The 18,201-nt window shown below is 51.1% G+C and overlaps 1 protein-coding gene and 1 long non-coding RNA gene across 2 annotated transcripts in view; both read right to left on the bottom strand.

Annotated features, from left to right (window-relative positions):
* Positions 1-18,201, bottom strand: part of KDM2A (lysine demethylase 2A) — a 33,502-nt gene that overhangs the window by 13,142 nt on the left and 2,159 nt on the right. The window contains exons 4-12 of the mRNA XM_064425837.1: positions 5,395-5,533; positions 4,716-4,794; positions 3,489-3,535; positions 3,194-3,372; positions 2,370-2,476; positions 1,964-2,057; positions 1,331-1,484; positions 522-637; positions 281-407 (exon numbers count right to left, since the gene is read on the bottom strand). Coding sequence (XP_064281907.1) covers positions 281-407; positions 522-637; positions 1,331-1,484; positions 1,964-2,057; positions 2,370-2,476; positions 3,194-3,372; positions 3,489-3,535; positions 4,716-4,794; positions 5,395-5,533 — 1,042 coding nt within the window. The remainder of the gene's footprint in view (positions 1-280; positions 408-521; positions 638-1,330; positions 1,485-1,963; positions 2,058-2,369; positions 2,477-3,193; positions 3,373-3,488; positions 3,536-4,715; positions 4,795-5,394; positions 5,534-18,201) is intronic.
* On the bottom strand, positions 7,133-14,729 carry LOC135303724 (uncharacterized). Its single transcript, XR_010365130.1, has 2 exons — positions 12,554-14,729; positions 7,133-12,190 (listed from the first exon to the last, which is right to left on the bottom strand). It is a non-coding gene; the product is annotated as an uncharacterized LOC135303724 (long non-coding RNA).

Below are 18,201 nucleotides of genomic sequence, written 5' to 3' on the forward strand. Positions count from 1 at the left end.
GATAATTCCTGCCTACAGCACCATAGTGGCCACTGCAACTTCCCCCCATCTCTTCTGTGTGAGGCTCTGAACTGGTTGTTGCTGGTTTCACAGCTCTGAGGAACCTGGGCTGCTGCAGGGCCAGAGGAGGAAGCAGAAGTCTGGCTGGCTGTGACTTCATGCCCAAAAAAATCCCCACGCAGCCCTCCCCTGCCTGGCACACTGCTGAGCCAGTGCCCCAGCAGGAGGGTGTAAGAAGCCAGTTGGATAAGGGTAAGGAAGGAATAGGGGCTGGACTTACCCATGCTGAGGGATTCCTTCTGGAAGTCCTTGGTCAGGTGGGAGCGGCTGGTGATGCAGTACACGTAACGCTCCAGCACGTACCAACACATCTCGTAATAGAAGGGATAACGAAATTTATTTGGGACCTGCAAAACAGGCAAGAGGCTCTGTCAGACCTCCTTTCCACTGCTGCTGTCAGATGACAGATGCCACAGCAGGTGTGGCCCAGTGTCCAGCACGGGTCTCCCACAGGTCCTTACCCGTGTGCGGTCCTCGATGCCGTAGATCCGGAGCTGCATAGGGATGTTGAAGCTGTGTAAGAAGTTGCCACCAAAAACCAGTGTGTCCATGGGAGTGTACACAGCATGGATCCAACCTTGGGGAGAAAGCAGAGTTGGAAGAATCCTTCTGATCCATCTTGCATAGCTTTTTGTCACCCTGGTGTCATCCTAGATTGTTTCCTAGTTGCGATAGGCCTAGCACCAAGGGAAACAGCCTTCTGAAGTCTGCTCCAACACTCTAAAACACCTTCAAAATAACTCAAGTTCCATTCCTTATCTCCAAGGCTAAGCAATCCAGCTAAGTCCAACATCTGGGGAATTCCAGCATGGGTTTCCTTAAGGCAAAGCCACTCAGTTCAGAAGAAGTGTCAGTTGTGATAACAGACTCAAATGAGTGAGTTGTGCAATCCCTGCTGTTTTCTGTTCCTGGTCCTGCTGCACGCCACAGCTCTGCAGTGGTGTCACAAGACACCCAGTAAGCAGAGGAGCTGCCTTGGGCCAGCCTCTCCTGAACCTACACTGTTCCACGTGTCAACATGACAGGATCTGGGAAAGCCTCCTTTAATAATTAATCAAACGTGATATGAGCCAGCCACAGCTTTTCTAACACTTGGGCTGGATCCACAATGCCATCACAGGCATGTTTTGGGAGGTGGTAAGCAAGAGGACAGAGCCACATCACATCTCCCTCTTCCAGTGACTCGAGGGAGGTAAAATCCTGCCAGTGTCCCAGGAGTTTCAGACAAACCTGGCCAAGACCAGGATGCCCCTGCCCACGCTGAGGGTACCTGAGGGGATGACAAATGTGTAGCCCTGCTTGAGCTCGATGCGCTGGCACTCTGACACTCTGTCCCCAAGGAAAATGTCTCCCTGCTTCCCTGAGAGAAGCCAGTTTTCATAGAGCTCCAGGTTTTGGGGTGTGGGAGGGATCAGCCAGAAGATCTGCAAATAAAGACAACACCCTCATGTAAGTCATCACATAATGAACAGCTATAGCTTCTTCCCAACATCTGAATCTCTTCCTTGCCCCTCTCCCTCAGAACTTCCCAGCAAAATGACTGCAACAGCTGGCCCCCTTGAGAGCACAAGCAAGGTCTTCCCCAGCCTGACACACTGAGTGCTACAGGTAGCCTGAGCTTGGGATGCTTTTTAAGCTATGATTTACATCAGTGTCAAGAGATACAGAGCCCAGGAAAGCCACCAGAGTGACAAGGAGATTTACTGAGCTTGATTTACCATGTTAGAGCTACACCTGAACTAGGGATTGGCAGCTGTCTGGCTACATGCAATACAGACAAGTTTAGGGTGGAAAATACTTCAATTTGCTGTCTGGGACCTGCATCCTCAAGGATCTACCCAAGAACAGACCAACAACCACTTTCCTAAAGCACCTATAGCTGTCCTAGTTGGTACAGTCCTACCTTTCCCCCTCGGTGGATGTGGTACCACACAGAAGTGCCACCAAAGTCCACGTGGAAATCTGTGTAGCAGCCCTTGACACTCATCAAACAGTATCTGGTGGAAAACAAGATGAGAAGGTGAAAATGAATGGAGATCCACACTTTGGAGCAGATATGACATTCCAAGGGAATGGGTCCCCCAAACCAAGGCCAATGGCTCAGAGCAGTGTCACAAGCCACCCAGCCCCTTTTCCACACAGCTAAAGTGGATTCAATAAGTGACTGCAGTGGCCTTACAAGTGTCACCCACAAAAATAAGCTGGGAGACTGATCCTCCCCCTTCCCCTTGGTACACACTGCTGTTCCCTTGGGCAGTTTTCCTGCAGGAGATTGTTTGCTGCCTGCCACAGCTCATGAATTCACTTACTTCTGCACCTTTGGATACTGCATCTCCAGGATGGCATTGGTAGACTCTGTCTGACTTTCCTTTAGATGCCTGGGCCACATGTTATCAACCCAGTCAATCAAATCCACCTACAGCAGAGAGGTAGGAGACATGAGCAGAGAAAAAAGGGGCACAGCAAAACCTTTTGCTACCCCAGGCTGGCAAATCCCTTTTTGGTCCTTCCCCACACCCAGAAACTTTCCCAGTGCTACTGGGACAGTCCTACACACAAAGCACTTAAGGATCAGGTGTTCAGATGCCAGCTCTGGACTTCCATAAAAAATATACCAGACAGTATCCCCTAGAGGTGAGATTCAATTCCCTAAACTTCAGGAGAGCCAGAGATGTTGAGGTTCCCTCTGTAGTTAACAAAGAGAACTGGCCCCCACAGCTGCCACTTCCACTCTGCTGACTGCAGAGGTAGTTTGAGATGTTCATCCCATCCATCCCACCTGCCACAACTCATCTTCCCAGCACAAAACAGCTTCCTGCCCCTCTTCCAGCACACCTCCAGTCTGGCCTCCTCTGCCCTCAGAGATTTCAGCATTTTGCATCAGGAGCCCTCCCTGCTTCTGTGCCACACTGTGCAGAAGCTATCTCTCCAGAGAGTGATGTGCCAGGAACTTGGCCATGGTCACCACAGCCCAACTAAGCGATCAGCTCCAGCAGCTTCCAGACTGATATCCCTGCTGAGCCCACACATGTTCCGAGCAGCCCTTCTTCTACCACATCCCAATGCCAGGCTGCACCTCACCTCCAGATTTTGAGGGAAAGCAGATCCCTGTGTGAGGAAGAGCCCCACTCACCGTAGCAGGTCTCTGCACCAGGTTCTCCAGTTTGGTGTGGCTGAACTCCAGGCTGATGACGTTGTAGAGCTTCTCCCGCTCCTCCTCTGGCGTTTCATAGTAGCGCGCCCACTGCGCCATGGACATCTCGATGTCCCGCTGCGTGTTCACATCCATCACATCCACTATCCGTCGGCTCCCTGCCACGGTGACAGACACGTCACTGAACTGTCCCTCTGCACCATGGACTCCAGGAGGTGAGATCCTCAAAGACCCCAAGTACACAAGTGAGTGCAGGGGCACTCCGGACACTTACCCACACACAGCCGCACATCGTTCACGCTGAAGTCCGGATCTGGCATCCTGTGGGACAAACATCTGGCTAAAAAAACCGTAAAGTGCTTCTGGCTACACTCTGTGACCCAGGAATTGGCACCCTGAAGGTACATCTGTGCTGCTTTGGTGTTGGAGAAGGCCATGGAAGAGGATCTCTGGGGGCACAGGACTGGGGTGAAACACTAGAACAAACTTCTGGCTCGGGAAGCAGGCTTGGGAATAGGATGTACCATCTCCAGAGCTGCTGTACAGTGACTTCTAGCAAAGGAGCCAGGAGGCCTTGAACTAAGCAATCCAGATCTCATTTTAAAGGCTGCTTGTGTGAGTTATCCCAATCCAAAGGCACGGCCAGAGCAGGACACGCAGTATATTCCACTGACACAGCAGAACCACTCCAATGTTTGCACTGGCACCCTTCTCTGTACAAACACTGCTGTCACAGGCAGAGCAGGCTGGCAGCCTTTCGAGCAGCTCTTGACCCAGAGAAATATCCAAAAGCTTAGGAGAAATCCAGTTTCAGTCACACTGTAATGTCCAGTATTAAATCTCTACCCTCCCAAGTCACCCAGCAGTTAGACTGAGCCTGGCATGACTTCCTACCCAATTCACCCCAGCAAAGAACATCCTGCACTGGATGAGATGTCACCCATCTGTTCACAGCCATGGAACCCCATGGCTGAGGGACTTTGGAGCACTGCTGCTGGTACTAGCTCTGAAAGTTTGTGAGGGGTCATTTATTCCTCTAATCAACCCCAAACTCTGACCCAGTTTACATTTAGAGCTGCAAACGTCAGTGGATGTACTGCAACAAGAGAGGCAGACACCAGCTCAGAAGTTTGGAAAATCAGGTTGGAATTCTGGAAAATGCCAGAAATACTACAAATTGTTTGACTCTCTGGCAATAGATGCCTATGTTACTAGGAAAGAAACCCAGCCAGACGTTGCATCAGAGCAGCAGTGGGACTTTCCAAACATTTGGTAGAATTCTGATCACCTACAGCCAATTCAGTTCTCTCATTTTTGGTCCAAACAGACTAGGAAGAACGCGGTAACTGAGATGGAAGGTATTTCTCTCACTGCACATAAAGAACAGCGTGGACATGACAGTCAAACCAGCCTGGCAGAGCCAGGAGCAGATCCCACACAGTACAGAGAGATGAAGGAACTGGGCCAGAGTCACCCACCACTCTGTGCTCCCAGCACTTACTTTATCCCCAGGCCGTCCGAGCTCCTGAAGATGAGCGGGTCCCTCAGGCCACCCCGCTGGATGTATTCAACTGTGAAGTCTGGTGTGGGGAGACAAGAAAAGGGAAGGTTTAGGAGAAACTCCTTCAGAGTATTATAGACATGCTCAGGTTGAAAAGGTTCTCTGGCGATCCCTAGTCCAACCCTGCTCCTCACTTTTCTACACTTCTTCAAAAATCCTGAACTCCTTTGCAGCAGTTCTAAGAGGCAGCAGGGTGTGTGCTGCTGACAAGCCTCAGACAGGGCCCCTAAGGAGGGTTTGCTCCAACAGGCTGCTCCTGACAGGTGAACAGCCCGGATTTTGGTGCTCACTTCCCTTGGAAGCTCAGAGCCAAGCAAGAGATGCCTTGCAGAAGCACTCCTCCCTCCCAGTAAATCCTCATGAGGGGCTGTGTGATGAAAAGCCATCCCACGGAGCCGTGTGCGTGCTGAAAGGAAGGGGAGACATCCCACACAGTCCTTGAATTAAAGATCTGGTTGACACGTGGCTGCAATTACAGGTGCTGACCCAGGCAAACCCTCCCATTCCTGGCTGCCACGTGTCCCAGCAAGCTGCAGACCGGCTCCGTGCTCTCTGGAGCGAGCAGCTTCCATGCCATTCCCCACACACACTCCCTGGGACCAGCAGCCCCAAGACAAACCTTTGCCTTCCATGAAGACCACGAAAGTGGAGTTGAACTTGTTGGTGGACAGCTTTTCCTCGAGGTCAAACGTTCTCTTCCCTTCAATCTCATCATCGGAGATGCCGTCGTCCTCGTAACGCCGCCTCATCGTGCCACGCTGAGGGGAGAACACCGGGAAGGGAGAAGTTAGGGACAGGAAGGGAAGCTATGGAGCAGGAGGAACAACCTCACCCAACCTAACACAGCTCAGCCACGGCCTCTAGGGGAGCTCAGGTCTGTCCTGAACCCAAAACATACCACTGAAACATCAGCTTTGCCCCTCCTCCATCCAGATTTGTGCTAATTGGGCTGTATGCGAGACAGATAATCACTCCTAATGAATTCTAATACGGAAATACGGGAGGAGGGGAGAGAGTTTAGTGTAAGAGAGGCAGAGAACAAAGAATCAGTTCCCCACTTTCACAGGTGCATCAGTATTTTGCTGCACTGGAGGTAAAGGCACTTGTGAGTTTAAATCTCTGCCAGAACACCAATGACTAAAAAAAAAGACTCCTAAGTTTTCATCTTTGGCTGTACTTGTACACAGAAAGCTGATTTATTCTCTTGCTTGTATGGAGAAGAATAGCAGAGTGGAAGGAACACTTTTCTTAGAGGGTCTTGTAAGCACATCTGTACAGGGATTCCTGACAGACATCCTCTTCTGGCATTGCTGGATCTGGAAGAAATTACTGTCCCCAGCTGCTGGCCACCTGGCCAGAGAGCAGAGCCCTGCGTGGGAATGCTCCCTAAATCCCCTCAGATAAAAGGCAAACCTGCTCTGAGTTAGCCAAGCTGCCTTCCCCTAATTAGGGATGTTCCCATTATCAAGCGTGCACACCAAGTGCTGGGCCAGCAGACGGCCAGGAGGTGACACAGCTGGTGGCACCTGCCTGCAGCAGGGAGGGGCAGTGTCACATCCCCAACAAGACCACCAGAACCAGCCTGCAATAACCTCACTGGAGAAAGAGGAATCAACTCCCTCATACAGAAGTACTGCTTTAAATAATTTTTTTTTAGATTAATTAGACGAACCAGTGCAGGAGCACGTAGGGACACACACAAAAAAAGGCTTTTCCCCCACCCCCTCCAACATTTAATTTTAACTCCCGGTTTCAAGCAGGCTGATGGATGCACAAGGAGTTCCCCTGCCATCACGACAGAGTCACTCACCCATTGTTAACAGCCCATTGACGGTGCTCAGCTTTCCAACCTCCTCACCAAAAACCTGAGTGACTGGGACACAAAACACCTCATCAGCCAGGCACGAACAATTGGCTGCTCCTGAATGGGGCACTTCAGGCAGAGTCTTCAGGATCCTGCAACCAGGGCCTGTCCAATGGCCCCGAGGATTAAACAATCTGGAAGAGGGCTGCTGTCCTTTGTTTTAAGCCATCCACTAAAGATAAGTGGGATCTCCCCGTTTTTAACAACACAAAAAGTCACTTTACTTACGGGTTTTTTACAGAGATACTTGTATAAAGGCGGGAAAGTGCATTTAAAAAGCACAGACATATGGGAGTGGCACCAGCATAAGTGACGTATTCCTTGGGAACTCTTGGATTTTCACACCGCTAAAGCTGGGCTGCACTCACCAAAAACTGGAACTCCCAAATGTTCACTCTGCCTTTAAACTGAGACTGGCCCTTCCAAGGGGATGCATCAGAACTTGAAGTTTGAGATATAGAGGTGTTGTGACTGTGTTATAATGGATGATTAGCCCACCTCATAAAGCACTTACCCTTAAAAATCATGGAATCCATGAAGCCTGCATGGTACTCAGGTTTAAAATGAGGGTACAGAGCAGAGAGGGGTCCGCCCTGAGCAGGATTTAGGGACAATAAGCAAACCTCAAACTCAGCTTTTCCTGAAGAACCCAGCATTGTGGGGAAAGGCCCACTTCATTCTATTCCTTACTAAACCACAGCAGGGAAGTTCAAGGCACACCTATGCCAGGTAAGGATGTGAATCACCTTCCAGCATGACCAGCGTTTCACTCTTCCCAATCCAAGGCAATTCTAGGACTACAGATCCCAGCAGGCAGCTCTCTGTCAGAAGGAGGATGTGCACAATGAAGAGGAGGATTCTGCAGTCCGTGGTCTCACCTGCTTTGGGATCAAGTGGGTCCTGCTCAATGCAGGATCAGGTTGCTTTTTGACCTGCTCCCTTACTCCAGACACTCACTTCTAGGGGGAAAAGCAGCTCCTTTGCCTTTGCTGGATTCAAAACCTCACCTTTTGGGAGGAAAAGGTTTGGCATGAAAAATCTGGCAAGAAGAGGCTTATGTCCAAACCAGTCCCTTAATAGATTGTATTTGACTCCCTTGGCTACACTTAACCAGGAGCAGGGGTTACTGTACGGGGCTGGAACTCAGGTGAGTCCCATTTGAGGACAAACCTTGGGATATCCAGGCTGGAATGCAGCTCCAGCCACAGGCAGGGTGACCAGGCATTGTCTGTCCTTCTGGAAGTGGCACCAGGCCAGGCTCTGGGGATTGTGTAGAGCAGCTCATTCAACAGAAATATGACCACGTGGCTGGGCCTGATTCGGATCCTACTGGTGCCATGGGTGGATGCTGGAGATGCACTGTGGGATCAGGGACCTGCTCAGACTTTTCCCAGATCTCCTTCACAACACAGCCTCCAAAGCAAACAGGTTGGAACCTTCAACCCAAACCACTCCATGATAAGGCAGCCACACCACAGAAGTGCAAACACCAGGAAACAGGCAGGAACACCTTAAACTTGAATCCCTTTGCAATGAGGAAACAGGGATGCAAAACACAGAAGGAAGAGGATTGTGTCCTCCAGCCAAGCAAATTCCAAAGTCTATTGCTCCTGTCATCAGCAAAGCATCAGCCACAAACCCCCTCAAGCTCCCAGGCAGATCAGCTTCGCCTGCTCCCTTGGGCAGGGAAGAGTCTGGCCTTCTAATTGGCCCAGCATGAGGAGAGCAGGATCCCAGCTGCGGCTGAGGACCCAAAAGCACAATGCAAACAGCTCCCATCCCATCGGACCCAGCCGGGGCCACACTGCTTTCAAGTCATTGTTGTCTTGGGAGGGTGGGGAAAAACAATATTTCAGGGCCCCAGAGCAGGCAGGAGGAAGGAAAGGCTTCTGTGCTTCCAGGCATGCGTTATGGGAGAGGCAGCATCTGCGGGAGTCTTCCCCTCCTGGAGTCTGCAGCTTCCTCATGGCACAGTGACACAAACCACAGACCCCATGTCCCCAAACTGGGTCTCTGTACGAGGACAGATGTGCTCAGTGGATGCTCCAAAACCCCTTTTCTTCTCATGTGCCACACAGGAAATTGCTGCCTGAATAAATAAATGGCTACATGTGACACCTGCAAAGCCATGACAAGCTAATGCCAACCTTACCTTGCCACTATTGCACACACAGAGCTGTGCCAATCCTTCTGACAGCACCAAGTTGGACTTCTTCCCAGGAAGAGCTGGCTCCCCTTGTCCCACAGCCTGTGCTAGGGACAGAGCTTGGCCGAGTATCCCTTCCCAGCACATTCCTACAGCCCATCCAGAGAACATCAGCAACTCACAGTCCTGGACTCTTAGACCAGAACTGCTTCTTCCTGGGAGTGACTCCACTATTGGGAGACCTTCCAGTATCAACCAGTTCAGCCAGGGACATAGAGCTTCCCAAAATGAGATCAGCAGATGTCCCCAGAACTGCCACCTGTGACAACGTTGTGGGTGAAGTTCAGCTCCAGTGAAGCAAGGGCACAGAGTCAGGCACATTACACTATCTGTGGGACAACCTCAGCATTCAGCATTAAGCAGCAATATTTAAAGATCACTTTGTTTTCCCAGCTTTCTCTTAGGATTCAGGCATTTTTCATCCTGCTGAGAGTTTTACTAAGGAAGTGGTCCAAACCTTTTCTCTCTGTGTCAGGCAGGGTCAAGATAAAGGCACTTTCTTTATTCATCCTCCAAGACCAGAGAGCCAGCAATTCCCACCTAAGACAGCTGTCCTTCACCATTTCTTTCTGAACCTCCTGGGTACCATTCAATTATTGGAGGAAATAGCTGTCAGTAGGATTAATATCTGTGCTTCCTATCTCTTCTATTCTGATTATTTCACCTGCATTCTCCTTCACCCAAGGATTCCAGGGAAAGCACCTAATGAATCGCCACAGTGACGCTCTCCAAAATCCTCCCTTGGAAACCTCTTTCCATCAGCAAGTGCTGCCTCCATGGAGCACAGCTCCTTCTAACAGCAAAGGAGCTGACAGTCAGCTGAAGAGAGCCAGAAAACTCCTCTCCTGTGAGGTTTTTGAGGGAAGAACGAGTACAAGGTCACATTTGAAAAAAAGAACAAGCCGTCCTTTCGCTGAAAGAGCCTCATGTATTTAAAGAGTGAAACCAACACACACCACAGTATTTTAGTCACTTCCTGTCCTGTCTGCTGCCATCCCCTCCCTCAGCTCCATCTCCCAGTCACCAGGAACCTCTTCCTGCTATGCCACAGCTCCTTCCCCCTCAGGAGACCAGAGCACCCCTCTCACTTTTCCTCTCCCTCTGCTTGCTGTCTTTCCAGAGCAGCTTGCCCGTGTGAAGCCTCCCACAACTCTCTTCTACTCCTTTGACATGAAGAATGCAGAAAGTTTCACCTCCATTTCCAATCCCAAAATTCCCTGTTGCAGGTTTTAACTTTTCCTGGCTCCCAGTGTATCCATAGAACAGTGTGACCTACCAGTGCATTTCTTCATCGCCCCATCCCTTTGCAGGTTTACTCTGCTGAAATGCACCCAAATTGATAATAAATCAACCAGCTCAACTCTCCTCAGTTAAGGAATTTAACTTTTCACATATTTTTACAGCAAACAACTGTGGCTCTTGCCTAGATAAATCCAGACCTGCAACAGTTGAATCTCTCGAAGGGTGTTCTGATCTCTAGCGAGTACCTGAGGCAAGTCCAGAATTCTGCCTCTGAGACCTTGTGCTGAGAATCCCCAGCAATTTTAGCAGTGGCAAAGTGGGAAGAACAACATCCATTTCTCCAGGAAGACACAAGGCAGCCTGACAGGAGGATGGACAAGCAGGGAAGCAGCCAGGCTGTGATCAGACAAACCCAGGGCACAGCAGGTGCCAATGCCAGAACGGGCTATGCAGGGAAGATCTGCCCTTGCCAGTGTTTCCAGATAGAGTGTGAAGAACCAAGGCACCAAGATTATGACACCCAATCAGCAGCCTGCCAGGTCACTGCTTATCTTAAGCACAAGAGCTTTTCTTTTCTATATCCCTCTCCCCTCCAAGTCTGCACCTCCCACTTCAGCTCCTGGGCTGGGCTCTAAGCTCTGGAGCACCAGCACAGCACAGCGGCAGCAGGTTCCTGCCCTCTGTGCCTCTCCCACCTTCAATCCTGGACTCCCTGCTCCCCCAGACATGGGAAGCACCACTTAGGATCTAAAGAACAGGTACAGTCCCCTTGAGAGACTCAGGACAAGAGGAACCACTGAGCTTAACTCAGGTGTAATGCCCCTCACCACCTCCCATTCCTCTCAAAAGCTGGAGTGCTGAATGGGTGTATCCCAGGTGGCACATCCCTGGATAAAGACAGACTCAAAGCACCAGGCTGACGAGCAATGAGCAAACAGGATCTACACAAAACTGGAGCTCTTCCAGGCTTGCCAGCTCCAGGAGGGATTCCTATCACGAGCAAGGCTGGCAGCACTTCAGAATGACCGGGGAGAACGCTTTGGTTTGCACTTTTGGGTTACAAAATCGAACGCACACGAGGAGTAATTGAGGAATTGGAGCAAGGCAGGAGGGGAGGGAGGATGGAGGGGCCAAGCAGAGCTCCACAGCTGCTCCCAAACCACACACTGACCAGCCACAGCAGCAAAACCACCAGGCAGAGGAACATGCTAGATCAGATCACAGATGGGCAGCTCTGGCAGCAGTCCCAAAAAGGATGCGCTGCTCCTACGAAAGGATACAGCTCCTCACTCCAGTCACCTGCAGCCTCTGTCACACACAGCCACTGTCCCAAAGGGCTTTGATGGCACTTCTCACCCCCAGACTGCCGATTTCCACCACCAGCCACAGCACTGGGAGAAATCCTGCCTGGATTCCATGCAAGCCTGGAGAAGCTCTTGAAGGACCATCAAACACTCCACACCATTTCAAGGCTGAACACTGACCCTCAGTGCTAAAAGCTATCCTTTGGCATTCAGCCCTCTTAATTCTGGAGAAGACTGAGAAAACCCCTTGAATTACATCCCACCCCTTCCCAATCAGAAGAAATCCAAGAAAAAAACCCCTGTGTGCAGCCCTTTCCCTGTCAAGTGTCCCCAGCACGTGCCCTATGCAGTAACGTAGATGAGCAGTACCAGCTCTGCTCCTCCTATTGCTTTGTGCAGGAAGGCAACAGAATCCCCCCCAAATGGAACAAAATAGACCAAACTGCTCCAAAAAAGGCTGGCTTGAAAATTATACGCATTTAATCCATATTCCCACCACTAAGCCCCACAGAGACCAGGAGGCAGAGACCCAGGACAAGGGACAGACAGAGCCATATGCACTCAGCTGATCCAGTAGTAGCAGGCCAGCCCTGAGTGACTTCATTCCTTGCTGGGGACCTGTCTCCAGCACACTGGGAGATCACAGGGCTAACTTGGATTTTTTAATAATTTTTTTTTTTTTGTTATTGAGAGAAGTGCTCACCCTCCGAATTTCTCAGTGTCCCAATCCAGCTCTTCCAAAACCTGTTGCCAGCTCTGTCCCATCACCCAGCCTGAGAAAAGCTGGACCACAGGAGTACTGGAATAACAAAAACGCAGGAAGCTTTGAGGTTTGCCCTGCAATTCCTGCTCAGCTGACACTGTCTTTTAAAGGGAACAGCAGCAGGCTGCCTGCATTGCAGGCTATGGGGCTGAGGATGCTCAGGGAGAGGGAAAACAGCCCAGGGCCATTGGGAAGAACATGGACAATGTGGGAATCCAGCTACTAGGAAGGATATTTCCACTGGACTCTGTGCTGCTACACCATCCCTGCACTCCCTCCCCCTCTCCTCCATAAGGAGCCCAGCACTCGTCCCTTCCTTACTCCAAATGGGGCAAAGGGGCTCAGTGACACATGGAAATATTTATGCACAGCAAATTAAAGACACTGAGGCAGCCTGACCTTAAAGGAGCATGCACTGCCAGCCCTCTCCTTTCCACTTCCAGCTGCCTCAGCTCTATCCCAAGATTACAGCTCCCAGGAGCCAGGGGTACATGGAAGAACAAGGAGGACTTTTTTTAAGTGGTATTTTCTCCCAGACTCTGTCAGGACTGGCTAAAACACAACAGGATTATGCACTCAGCTCCCAGCCCTGAGGACCAGCATGAACAAAGCTCACAGAGCCTCCTCCTTGACCTCAAAGGGTGTGTGGGGGCAGCACGTACAGAGCAATGGCTAAAACATGGAAAATCCACCACCCTGCAACCCTGGGCAGATCTCAGCCCAAAAAACTTCTCTGGTTCAAGTTCCTGGAACTTCCAGAGGGATTCAGAATCCCTGGAAAGCCAGCTCATTGCTGTTTACTCCCAGTGCTGTTGCTACAGCAACAGAGATGCACAAGCATGGACACAGAACTCCTGTCCAACAGCTCCACCTCCTCTCCCCCATCATGGATTCCCAGGATACACTTTGTCACCAGGTTCACCTGAACCACCTCAAGTGGCAGCAAGCAACAGCCACAGCCAGCTATGGATGTTCCCCACCTGGCTGCCAAGAGCTGGGAGAAGAGGTAAACAGGGAGCATAAACAGCATAGGGAGGGCAGGCCACTGTGGAAAGGGAAGAACAACACCAAAGTTCCTCACAGCCCCCTGAAGGCTCAGCCATCATTTCCTCCTCTGGAAACAGCAACACTCTTCCCTCAGCAGCAGCACCAGAGATCTCATCCTGAAGGGAATTGCTTCCTTTATATATTTTCAGAGGACAAGATTATTGCAGCGCCTTGTTTCTCCACCTTTTGAGCATTTCACCATTTTCCCACATGTGCCCTTCCTCCCCCAAACCCAGCCAGTGACCTGTAAATCTGGGTGGCTCCTGACATAACTAAAAAGGCACTGGGGGCACAGGGACTGCTCTCCTGACTTGTCAGTGTCATCTCCAGCTGGGATAACCCTGGGAAAACTTATTCCTGCTTATTATAGGAACATAAATGAAGCCTGCAGAGATTGTTTGGTAACTCACAGGTAACTTGAAGTGCTTCTGAGGTGTTTGGCTCCTTGCTTAGTCAGCACTGCAGCTTCCAGGACACACTCAGGGCACAGCCAGGCCTGGGACAGTAAGAATCCAGCAGATATTTACCTCCTGCATCCCTCTCTGCTGATGTGGAACAGCATCCACTTGGTTTCAGGGACATATTCTCCCAGGGACCAGCACAGTCATGCATCTGGCAGGATCTAAATGCTCACAGGGATTTCTAAAGCTTTCCAAGAATAGCCTTCAGTTGCTGCTAGCTTCCACCAAAGCCCTGCCCAGACCAAATCTGCACAGCCTCTGAATTATTTAGAACTCATTTATTACACCTGGGTCATTTGGAATGACTCATTTGTAGTGCCTCCAGTTTGAGGCCTGTGGGAGAGATTAATTACCCCCCTTGCCCAGGTCCTGTCTAGACTGGGCAGTTGAGGTGTGTCCAGCAGACCAGGGACATTTGGCCAGGCTGGGTTTCACACAGGGCACAGAGGAACTCCAGGAAGGAGCTCTGCTTGACAGGAATTGCCAGTGTCACATTTCAAACATGGGGAAGAGGGAGCAGGTGGTGTAAAAACACCCAAATTCTCACCCAGTGCCTGGGGCTCATCCCATGCTCGGTGTCTGCAGGGAATACACAGGCAGGGTCACCCCAGTGCACCCATGTGAGTCCCAAATCAGAGGGAGCAGCCCTGGGAAAGACAGTATGCAGCAGGACTGGCCTGGGTCACCCCCCAATAGCTGGGGGTGACAAACACCAGCAATCTCCAGGGATCATTACCTGGCAGTGAGCAGCTTTACAGGACAAACCAGAACTTGGGCTGAACCTGATGGGATTGCTCCTTGCATCCCACTGTTGGCATACTGTGAAACACTGAAGATGGAGCAACACAGGGAAAGTAGGAAGCTGCATCCTCCTCTTTCCTATCTTACCTGACACAGGCAGCCCACAGCCTGCTCCCCCTGACCTCCCTCTCTCAGCTTTGACGCCATTTATCCCTCAATTTATTCCTATCCTGTGAGAAAAACTGTCACAAGTGTCCTGTCAACATGTGTGGGCCTTCTTGGCCCCACAACTTGTGTCCTGAACCATCACCCCATCCATCCTGCAGAAAGGACACAAACAAGTTGGAAACCACAAGATTCCACTCTGGGCACTGGTCAGAGCCAGCAGTGCCACCCCTCAGGCATGGGCTGAGCTGGGATCACTCCACAGCACGCAGGGCTGTTAAAAAACCTTGTCCTGCACACTCCCCAGGCTTCATCCCCCAGCTGATGGCTGCACATGCTGCAAAGCCCATCTGAACTCTCTCAGGGGATAGCCTGGACACCAACATGTAAGGGCAGGTTTGGTAACTGCTGTTTACAGGAGAGGCCTCGGCTTCTGGCTGGTAGGGACAGGCAGAGCCTCCTCTCAAATTTCACACAAGGATCTGACCAGAGGGCAGGGCAGTGCTAAGGCAGGACACAGACTGCCTCAGACCACGGGATAGAGCTTCATGGCCCAGCTCCCCTCTCACCTCTCTAATTCTCCAAAACACACAGAACTTCAGTCTCCTGCTCCATGAACCCGTTTGCCTTCATGGGTGTCACAACTCTTTCCACAGCCAAAGTAAGGGTGACACTGCACCCAGCCAGGATGGTCACTCGGGTCCAAGACCCCAGCAGGAGCTGTGGCTCAGCCCACAGAGCCCCCAGGCAGGGTGAGGCCCCTCCTCGGGCTCTCTCCAGCAGCAGAGCCAGTTTCAGAGGTTCCTACCCCACCCAGTCTCCCCATCTGAGACTTCCAGCCCCATCAGGTTTGCTCACTACCCCAGCACAGACAACAGCTGGCACTAGATGCCTCCCCCCAGCCAACTTCCATCCAGGGCAGGATCCACAATTCCCTGAGGCAGCGTTCACCTCAGGGCCATCAGCTCCTGGAGCACTCACTGAGGGAGGGAGAAAACCTCTTCAACCAGCTCTGCCACCCCGGCAATTCTAACTGGGAACCACACCCTGAGATACAGACTGCTGGGAAGGCTGCGATGAGCAGGATTTGTCCTTCGGATAATGGCAGTCCCCTGCTGTGCTCCCAAGTCATTCTGAAGTGATCCAGCGCTGCTGCCCTTCATTTCTCACCCTGAACATTGTCACTGCAAGCACATGGCAGCACTGTGGTAATGTGCTAATCCCAGCTTGCAATTCACAGGGCCTTGCTAGTCTCAGTTCACAGCACAGGCCTGCCAAAATGAGCCCTGGAGCGGGCAGAAGGTGAGATTTCCTCACACTTCCAGCACCCAGGAACATGGCAGGACTGCTCTGTAGAAGGGCAGGCAGCCTCTGTGAGCAGCAGGCCAATGGCTCTTTTTCTCCAGAGCTTTTAAGGAGTCCAGGCTGCTTGTGCACAGCCCAACAGCCTGGTGTGACATGGGCTGGGTGCAACCACCCAGTGACAGCCAGCAAAGATTTCCAAGTCTCAGAGAGGGACCATGGCATTGTTAGTGCCAGGGCTGGACTGTCACTCAGGCTCAGGACACAATAGAGCATTTCAGCTCCTCGGTTAAGGGCCTGCAAAACACGCAACTCCAGCTTGAAATGCTGCAAGAAAATGCCCAAGCCCCAGGAACTGCCTCGTTAGGGAGCTGGGCAGAACTACACTCACAGAGAATTAGCAGGAAACTACTCCACAGTGCCTGCAAGTCCCACCTCCACTGCTCCCAGTCTCTGGGCGAGGAGCACAAATACCCCATAACTTGCTCCTCTGTGTCCTCTTCACACTCAGCATCACCCACTGGCTGTGTGAGCCTCCCAGAGCTCACCAGGACACAGCTTCTCCCACAGATGGTCTTGGACGGGTGCAAGACATCCTCCCAAGATATCCCTGAACCCAGAGCAACTCACCCAGGCCTGTGTTATCCTGGGAGTCATGGATGCAGAGCCTGAACTAAGAAGAAAGTACATTCAGGGCAGTGCAACCCACCTAATCAAAGTGTCATTGTGCCACACAGGCATGTGTGACCCAGAAGAGAAATCCTGCAGGAACATGACCGTGCCTGAAACAGAGGTGAAATTCTCCTCCAAACCCAGATCTTGCACCAACACTGATATATTCATTCACAAAACAGACACACATCAGATTTCTGTTGAAGCAGGGGAAGGCAACATTAGTGCAAACTAAATAAAATAACGCAGAACACACAAGATTTCTCTATGTCCTAATAGAAACTAGTCAGGAAAAAGATGCTGTCAGTGTGATTACCTGACACACCAGAGAACAGACTGCCTCTGCCATCTCAGCTGGTACCACCAAACCACACAATTAATTCAGCTCCTTCACCACCATAAACTATTCTGGTTCAGGTTGTTTGGCTGGTAGAACTACTATCACACCTGGACTGGTTTTTTAAAATACATTTATTTTTTGCTAACTGAGCCCCAGTCACACAGCAGAAACACACTGTACCACCAAGCTCACTGCTTCCCTACTTGGAACTTCTCATTTAGGCCTACTAACCCAGCTCCCAAGTCCCAGGCATATGTGGGATATTCGAGTAAGTCAAATCATGCTCTACAGAAGAAAAATAATCATCTTTTAAGGGTCCTTCAGCAGGAGAGTGTCACTGACACAGCAGGGGCACATAATGAGCTGGAAGTTTCCAGGAAAAGCAAGGCAGGAGGTAGGAGTTAAGCCTCACCCACCACACAGGGGTCATGCCTCCTCCCTGGGCCTCAGGCCAGCACAGACAACACGAGGCCACACAAGTCCAGGTGAGCCTCACCCTGCTGCCCATGTGCCTTCTCAAACCCCTTAAGCACGGAGCTCATCAGCCTGCAGGCATTTATCCAGCTTAGCACATTCTGCTGGAGCCCAGCCCACCTGCACCAGGACACCAACTCCTCCTGATTTTTATCTGAGAGATGATGAGCATTTTTAAACGGACAAGTTCCTGGCTGATAGCCCCCTTCACCTGCCATATCTTTATCCAGATGTTTTGGGTTAGTCCTGGATCACTGCCCACTCAAACCAGCACCTTGAGCTGCATCCTGCACAGCTGTGGGAATAAATGTGTCAGGATGAGGGAGGAGGTGGGACTGCTGCTGATGCCAAATTAAAACATCCACCAAAGCACTTGGGAACTCCCCAGCACTCAGAACTGCTCATCTTGAGGACAAAGCTTAATGTCAAGAACCACACAGCCTCACACCAAACGACTCCAGAGGAATAAAGGATAAAGATTCACCTTTATGGGCAGCACCTTGAAGGGGAGGGTACAGGTACTGCTGTGACACAGAGAATCCACCACAGAGCTGCCACTTGCCCTCCCTGGGGGCTTGCAACTGCCTCAAAACAGCGTGGGAGACACAGCAGCTTCCCTCCATCCCTAGGATCTCTGGGAAAATCGCCTCAGACTCTAAGAGCAGTTGCTCCCAAGCTGTTCCCAGTTACAGCCCAATTCCCAGACCACTGGATTCATGCAGTCTCCCAGCACAAACACCAGAGCTCCTGGCAGAGCCTGACTGGGAGCTGAATGCTGGAACAGCTCCCTTCAGAAGAAAACACTGGGAAGAGACACAGGCCCAGGAAGCTTGAAGCTGGAGCTG

Source organism: Passer domesticus, chromosome 6, assembly GCF_036417665.1.
Source record: "Passer domesticus isolate bPasDom1 chromosome 6, bPasDom1.hap1, whole genome shotgun sequence".
NCBI classification, from domain to species: Eukaryota; Metazoa; Chordata; class Aves; order Passeriformes; family Passeridae; genus Passer; species Passer domesticus.